Genomic DNA, 7,679 nt, shown 5'->3' with positions numbered 1-7,679 from the left:
CTTGAGAAATAACAAATAACAAATAATGTAATTTTTTTAAGTTGGTGTCTAAATTAAGTGACACGTAGTCATGACGTGATATGGAGCATCATTAGAAAGCGTAAAAGAACGGAAATAAATAGTAAAATTATTTACATTTGTGGCAGTTTCTAATAACCACCGAAATTCTTTTTCAGTAAAACACAACATTTTTGTAGTGTGTTCCCTTTGCACCACACATAATTAAATGAACCCCAACATAAAGTATCCACCGACCCATACAAAACCTAAGCCACGTGTGCCACCCACCATCCCTATTCAAAAGGCATGAAAAAGATACTACCTATTCCAAAATCTTCAAATTTAAAATTTACGCAGCAAGATGCAAAAAAAATAAAATAAAAATAGTAATAATAAAAGCCATGATAGATACACGTAGCTAGTAATAGAATAATTTGATACACCACAAGAGTAAGTTCCTCAAAGCAAAAGGATGTGATACTTGCACTATATTGTGATTGTGATGTGATGATACGCAAAATTACAAATAAATATGACTCGTGGGATGTGAAAATATATTCTTATTCAATCATACAAAAATAATTTTATTTGATATTATAGCACACGAGAATGATAACTTACATTGAAAGTATAGTTATATTCAATCCAGTAACTATATTTAAATGAAAACCTGATCTATATTTACATGGAATATTGCCCATTTTTGTAGGATGAGAAGGACAATCAGGCATGTCATGTAGAAAGCTTTGGCAGCGGAACTTCTTGCTTAAGAACATTAATAACCTGTTCTGCCTTTGGCCTTTTCTTGTAGTCTTGGAGGGTACACCATAGTCCCACAGTGAGCAAGCATGTCATTTCATCCACATCAAAACCCATGTTCAATCCCTTATCAGCAACATTCAAAATATTCTCTTCCACATAATGTTTCCACACCCAATTCACCAAAGGCACATGATTATGCTCCCCATCCTGGTAAGTCTTCCTTCCACATGCTATCTCCAACACAACAACCCCAAAACCGTACATGTCAGATTCCTTGCTAACCCTTCCTTCCTTTACATATTCCGGAGCCAGGTACCCATATGTCCCCTCCAGCTTTGTCTTCTGAGTCCTTAATCTTGGATCCACCAATTTGGCCATCCCAAAGTCACTAACCTTAATATTGAAATCAGTATCCAACAAAACATTACCTGACTTAATATCTCTATGAAGAACACACTGCACCGCGTCTTCATGAAGATATCGAAGAGCTCTGGCCATACCTAACGCTATGTTGTATCTCACACCCCATGTCAATGTTCTTCTGCTGCCAAATAGATGAGTGTCAAGGCTTCCATTAACCATGTATTCAAAAACCAGTAATAACTTCCCTTGCTCGTGGCACCATCCCATTAACTGCACAAGGTTTCTATGTATAAGACGACTTATAATCTTCACCTCGTTTGTAAATATTTCCTCGGAATCTTCAACATCAGAAAAAATCCTTTTCACTGCAACCTCGCGCCCTAAATCACTCAGAAACCCTTTGTAAACTTCTCCAGTGCCTCCTTCTCCGAGCCTTCTATCATCTGCAAACCCGTTGGTGGCTGCAACTAATTCGTTATAAGCAAACCTTCTAGGCTCTTTATCCAAATGAAAATCATCCTTGGTTCTTCTCTTCTTGATGATCAACCAACTAATACTCACAACCACCAGCACAACAATAATAGAACAAATCACTGCAACAACTACTACTTTGACCTGAACCTTGTATTTGGTAATTATGATGACATTTTCGTTGTTTGCCTCTGGATTTGTGGAATTAAGATCTAGATTTGGACTGAATTCCCAGGAATGGATAACATTTTCCTCTTTGGACGACCCGGTTGCACCCGAAAACCCAACCGTGACCCACTTTGGTAGAATTTCCCCAAGGTCAATCTGGTGTGAGAGAGAATTGTTAGGCGTAAAACCAGAACTAGTTCCATCAAAGAGCCATGAGACAGCAAGGAGTTTGGCAGAAGCGTTGTAAGTTATCAACGTATGCCCCATCTTCCCTATGTTGCTATCAATATCAAACTTCTTATAATCAAGGGATGCAACAGAGTTATTGTTGATCCCTACGTGCTTCATTGGTGGGTCAAACTCGTTTACATAAGTGTCAAATTCGACAGCAACAAGGTTATTTTGGGTGTCACCGTATAGGCCGAGAAGGAAACCAGATGAATTGGGGGGAATTTGGTAGTCAAAAGCAAGGGGTGCGATGTAGAAGGCGAAGCCATCACCGTAGTTGGTTTTATTGAGCACTTTGATAGTGAATGAAAAACGAGTTGAAAAGTCTGTGACATTGCCGTTAGAATCATTTTTCAGACTTAGAGGTTCGCTATAGATGGCTCGTCCAACTCCACTATTGATAAGTGAATTGAGCACAATGGTTCCATTCTCAATTTTCGCTATGCCTTCATTTTTGATGAGGCTTGCGCTCTCAGGGTCGCTAAAGTTAGTTATGTTGAAGGAGAGTGGTTGAACTATTGGAAGGATCATAAAGATTAGCAAAAGAAGAGATGTTTTGAAGCAGTGGAAGTATTCCAAGGTTGCCAACATGGTTTTTTACGACTGAGTCTAGGCTTCAGAAAACCGATCCGGAGTTGTTTCTATATGTTTGTAAGGAAAACAAGGAGCCAGTTTTTCTTTTTTTTAAAAAAAGAACATGCCACAGGTGTTATATACGACACAAGAGTCACTTTTGTCATAAGGGAGCTAGCACTTCCCCACAAAAGATGCTCAATACGACAATACGCAAGTGAACAAGAGTGTGTAGACGGCAAAAAAAAAAAAAATGGTAATATTTCCAAATATCAACGCCTAACAAATAGAGGTATCAAAGCACCTTGTGCAAAACGCAAACCAGTAGACAAAGACATCAATGGTATTATATGGGTAAAATATGGCCAGGTGGTGACATCTTAAATCAAATTTTGATTATTGTTATTATATGGGTAAAATATGTCTGTAATTCTTAGTAAATATTTAAATTTTATGTTTGTTTTTTAATAAATTTTTCTTTAAGTTTATTTCATGATAAAAACAAATTTTTTTTTTGATTCTGATACTTTTTTTTTCCTAAATTTTGAATTTGCTTCCTAATAAAAAAATATTTATTATTATCCCTTTGAAAAATTATTATATTTTTGTTATATCATTAATGTGAGTCTTTTAATCTTTCAATAATATTAAATTTGATTATATATATATATATATATATATATATATATCCTGACAATAGCTAAACGACGTCAAGTAATTATCGGTACTTAACAAATATTTGTTCTAGTTCTAGCTAGCTGGGGCCAAACTTACCAGTTTTTGTCAATGAAGTTTGTTTTATATGCTTGAATAATTATAATGAAATAAATAACGTGTGAATCCATTATTGACAAATTAATTTACTTATCTTAAAGCTGCTTCTAAATTACGCTGGACTAACATATTTAAAGCCTTAATCAGTAAACCTTAACTCAGTACACACTACGAGGACCACTGAAAAACAAAAAAGCATCATTGAAACATCACTCGGTTCTTATTTAAACAACAAGCTCAATCCAGCAATTCAGAACAAGCTTAATTTTGCTATTCCACTTTGTCTCATCCCTTTAGAAGAAAACAGACACTGAGACCAGAGATGGTGCTCACAATTTTTCTTCTCGTGTTGGCCATTCCTTCTCTTAAAACAGCCGAATCACTAAGTTTCAACATAACAAACTTCCACGACCCCGACAGTGCAAAAAACATGGCATACCAGGGTGATGGCAAAGTAAACAAGAACGGGTCCATAGAGCTCAACATAGTGACCTATATTTCCCGCGTTGGGAGAGCCTTTTACGGACAACCTTTGCACCTGTGGGACTCATCTTCTGATGTTCTAACCAACTTCTCTACGCGCTTCACTTTCACTATTGAAAGAGCCACCAACGACACCATCGGTGACGGTTTTGCCTTCTACTTAGCCCCTCTTGGTTACCAAATTCCTGCAAACGCAGTCGGTGGCACTTTAGGCCTTTTCAACGCCACCACCAATACCTACATTCCCCATAACCACGTTGTCGCTGTTGAGTTTGACACATTTAACGGCACAATTGACCCTCCCTTTCAGCACGTTGGCATAGATGATAACTCTCTCAAATCCGTGGCCGTTGCTGAGTTTGACATTTACAAAAACCTTGGAAAGGAATGTAACGCTTTGATAACCTACACTGCTTCCACTAAGACCCTCTTTGTGTCTTGGTCTTTTAACGAAACCGCAACACCCCGTTCCAATTCTTCACTTTCTTACAAGATTGATCTCATGGACATTCTACCCGAGTGGGTGGTTGTTGGATTCTCCGCTGCAACTGGCCAATATACTGAACGAAACATTATTCACTCGTGGGAGTTCAGTTCAACGTTGAATTCTTTCACTGCTTCGAGGCATGGGAACGAAAAACACAATGTTTTGCTGATTGTTGTGGTAACCTGCTCAACGGTCTTGGTGGTTGTGGCCGCGAGTTTTGCAGCTTGGGTAACGATCACAAAAAGGAGAAAGGGTAAGGTTGATAATGATAATGATGAACTTGGAGCCACCCCGGTTATGTTTGATTTGGATAGGGCAACTATACCTAGAAGAATTGATTACAAAGAACTAGTTGCAGCTACCAAAGGGTTCGCGGCTGATGCAAGGCTTGGACGAGGTAGCTCGGGACAGGTGTACAAAGGGGTTCTGAGTAATTTAGGAAGGGTTGTTGCAGTCAAAAGGATTTTCACTAACTCTGAAAATTCAGAGAGAGTTTTCATCAATGAGGTTAGGATCATAAGTCGTCTAATACATAGAAACTTGGTCCAGTTCATAGGGTGGTGTCACGAGCAAGGAGAGTTTCTGTTGGTTTTTGAGTTCATGCCTAATGGAAGCCTTGACACCCATCTCTTTGGGGAGAAAAGATCTTTGGCATGGGATATTAGGTATGTTAGATAATTTTGCTTTAATGTTCTTGTATGTATTTAATTATTTATTATCCCTAAGGGTTGTTTACTGTGTGTTTGGTAACACGTTAGTTACTAGTTGATGCATATCCAAAAACGATTTTAATTTATGCATAACCTAATTTGATCATATGGGAGAAGCTTAATTTATTTTTTCTCTTATTTTTTTATTCATTTAAGTGCTTATACGAAAGCTTATCCAAATGGGTAGCCATTATTTTCTTCTTAGTCTTTTTACTTTGTATGAGCATTTCTATTTTGTCTCTTGTAATGGAGTAAGCTAGCTTATGCTATTGAAATTAATCATTTGTCACCATTATTCTTAATTCTCTCTTCTCTTCACAGGTACAAGGTAGCATTAGGGGTGGCTTTGGCCCTTCGTTATCTTCATGAGGATGCGGAGCAGAGTGTTCTTCATAGGGATATTAAGTCAGCTAATGTGTTGTTGGACACGGATTTTAGCACCAAGCTTGGCGATTTTGGGATGGCTAAGTTGGTGGATCCAAGGTTGAGGACTCAAAGGACAGGGCTGGTGGGGACTTATGGGTACCTTGCCCCAGAATATATCAACCATGGTAGGGCTAGTAAGGAATCAGACATTTACAGTTTTGGGGTTGTAGCTCTTGAAATTGCATGTGGGAGGAGGACTTATCAAAACGGGGAGTTTCATGTACCTCTCGTGAACTGGGTGTGGCAAAAATATGTGGAAGGGAATGTTCTGGATGTTGTAGATGAGAGATTAAACAAGGAGTATGATGTGGATGAAATAACAAGCTTGATTGTTGTGGGGTTGTGGTGTACTAACCCAAACGACAGGGAAAGACCCAGGGCTGCACAGGTAATAAAAGTTCTTCAGCTTGAAGCGTCGTCATTGCCTGTGCTTCCATTTGATATGCATGACGGTCCTCCTCCTCCTTCTCCAGTTACCCATGCACAATCCTCTTACAATTCCGCACGTTCAGTACCCTTCACTAATAGCTTTGTCAATGTCGGACGCTAATTTTCTGAGCAAGGCTTCAGACCAATCTGTTTCGGGCACCAAGGCTAGCTTATGAAGTTGTGTGCTTCTTACGTAGATATTTCATTTAGCTTTTATGTTTTTTCATTACTTTCTCATAAAATATTTACTGGCTTGTTATATATAAGTAAATGTCTAGAAATAATCTTTCTGCAAATGTAAGGATAAGGCTAGTACAATGACTCTTCCTAATTAATTTCTTTGCAAAGCTATATATATAGCTAAGATATGTATGTTGTTGCGCTTTTAATGTAGAATTAGTTTCATTTTATGATTTTGATTATTAAGTATTGGTTTTTAACATTTTCAATTTAAAGTTTTTTCTATTTTATCCTTACAAAAAAAATGATTCGCTTAGACAATATTTTTTTCACAATTTTTAGCCTAATTTAATTTTTTTAAGGATGAAAAATAAAATAAATATCATTTATAATGATCAAAACAAAAAAAATAACAAGAATAAAAAAAAGAATATTAAATTAGAAAGAATAAAAAATATATTAAAGTCTTAATTATTTTTGCAACAAAATGTTCAATGACTTGTACATTCTTGAGTTTCTACGCTAACCTTAAATACACTTCACCTTGATAAACTCAATTAACATTGGTCATTCTTGTTTTTATACCAAGATAGGTAAATTGTCAATGAGTTTAAATCATGAATAATTGTTTGCATTATCAATAATATTGAATGTTCAACAAGGAACATATATATAACGGAAATATATAAGAATCATTGTAAATTGCAATTACTATTTTTTTAATATAAGCAATAAAACAAATTTAATTTATTCTGGTGAGTATGCACCAGAACTAACCCACGTGATATACGGACAATATAGCATAAAGCATCATATATGAACACTCAGCATAAACATTTAATTAATAATAATTTTTTTCTTTATATTTCTTCTTTTGCATCATATTATATATCTATTATATTTTCTCTCTTTATCTATTTTTTCTCTAAAGATGTAGATTAAGTGTGGGTCGATCGATGTGAATATTTTTGAATGGCAAATTGTCATAATCCGCTCTGACTAGTCTACCTAGAATCAACATATGCACGTATATATAGACATGACCATTCTACAAAGATTAGAAAGTTTAGTTACTAACCAATTACGTACGTTCACAAAACCAACTATTCAATTCTGCATAATGGCATTATTACAACATCTTTTCTCCTATAATTACGCAGAACATTTGTACGTATTACCTTCCTTGCTACTAAGAAATATTACTTTGCCTTAAAAAAACTATGAAATATTATTTTTTTTAAAATTATTTTTAAACTTTACTGTATAACATACTTCCCTAATTATCTTGGTTCTTTGCCTCCAACACATGATATGAAAGAAATATTATTCTGTCAATCATTAGTCAAAGATCGGGAGAAAGTTAAAGAGGGTGAAAGAAAGAAAAAAAAAATTAAACCTCTGATATTATATTGATGAAACTATCACATAATAAAAAATTTCTCTTAATATAAACATTATTTTATTATATTGCACCTACATGGGAGAAAAGATATATGCTCGTTTATCATATGAAAATTTAAATTGATGAAATTGTTAAAAAAAAAGTTATACCAAATAATTAGGTACTAATCTTATAGACTACTCATTTGCCAAAATTCACCACAAGAAAAGTTGCTTCTAGATAC

At 35.6% G+C, this 7,679-nt stretch overlaps 2 protein-coding genes across 2 annotated transcripts; one reads left to right on the top strand and one right to left on the bottom strand.

Moving 5' to 3' along the window:
* Positions 1-540: 540 nt before the first annotated feature.
* LOC114383539 (L-type lectin-domain containing receptor kinase IX.1-like) lies at positions 541-2,787 on the bottom strand. The gene has a single exon (XM_028343224.1). It carries the CDS (start codon positions 2,581-2,583, stop codon positions 733-735), a length of 1,851 nt encoding a protein of 616 aa, XP_028199025.1. The 5' UTR covers positions 2,584-2,787; the 3' UTR covers positions 541-732.
* Positions 2,788-3,465: 678 nt separating this feature from the next.
* Positions 3,466-6,261, top strand: LOC114383538 (L-type lectin-domain containing receptor kinase IX.1-like). The gene is made up of 2 exons (XM_028343223.1): positions 3,466-4,974; positions 5,341-6,261. Exons 1-2 carry the CDS (start codon positions 3,662-3,664, stop codon positions 5,993-5,995), a joined length of 1,968 nt encoding a protein of 655 aa, XP_028199024.1. The 5' UTR covers positions 3,466-3,661; the 3' UTR covers positions 5,996-6,261.
* The last annotated feature ends 1,418 nt before the right edge of the window (positions 6,262-7,679 follow it).

This window comes from Glycine soja, chromosome 14 (assembly GCF_004193775.1).
Source record: "Glycine soja cultivar W05 chromosome 14, ASM419377v2, whole genome shotgun sequence".
NCBI lineage: Eukaryota > Viridiplantae > Streptophyta > Magnoliopsida > Fabales > Fabaceae > Glycine > Glycine soja.
Note: the sequence above shows the minus strand (reverse complement) of the source record. Positions and strands in the feature narration are given on the sequence as shown.

Bases quoted from the DNA above. Each gene is read 5' to 3' on its own strand.
- LOC114383539 (XM_028343224.1), bottom strand. From the start codon at position 2,583: ATGTTGGCAACCTTGGAATACTTCCACTGCTTCAAAACATCTCTTCTT.
- LOC114383538 (XM_028343223.1), top strand. From the start codon at position 3,662: ATGGTGCTCACAATTTTTCTTCTCGTGTTGGCCATTCCTTCTCTTAAA. The intron at 4,975-5,340 runs GTATGTTAGATA...TTCTCTTCACAG, and splicing joins TCTTTGGCATGGGATATTAG to GTACAAGGTAGCATTAGGGG.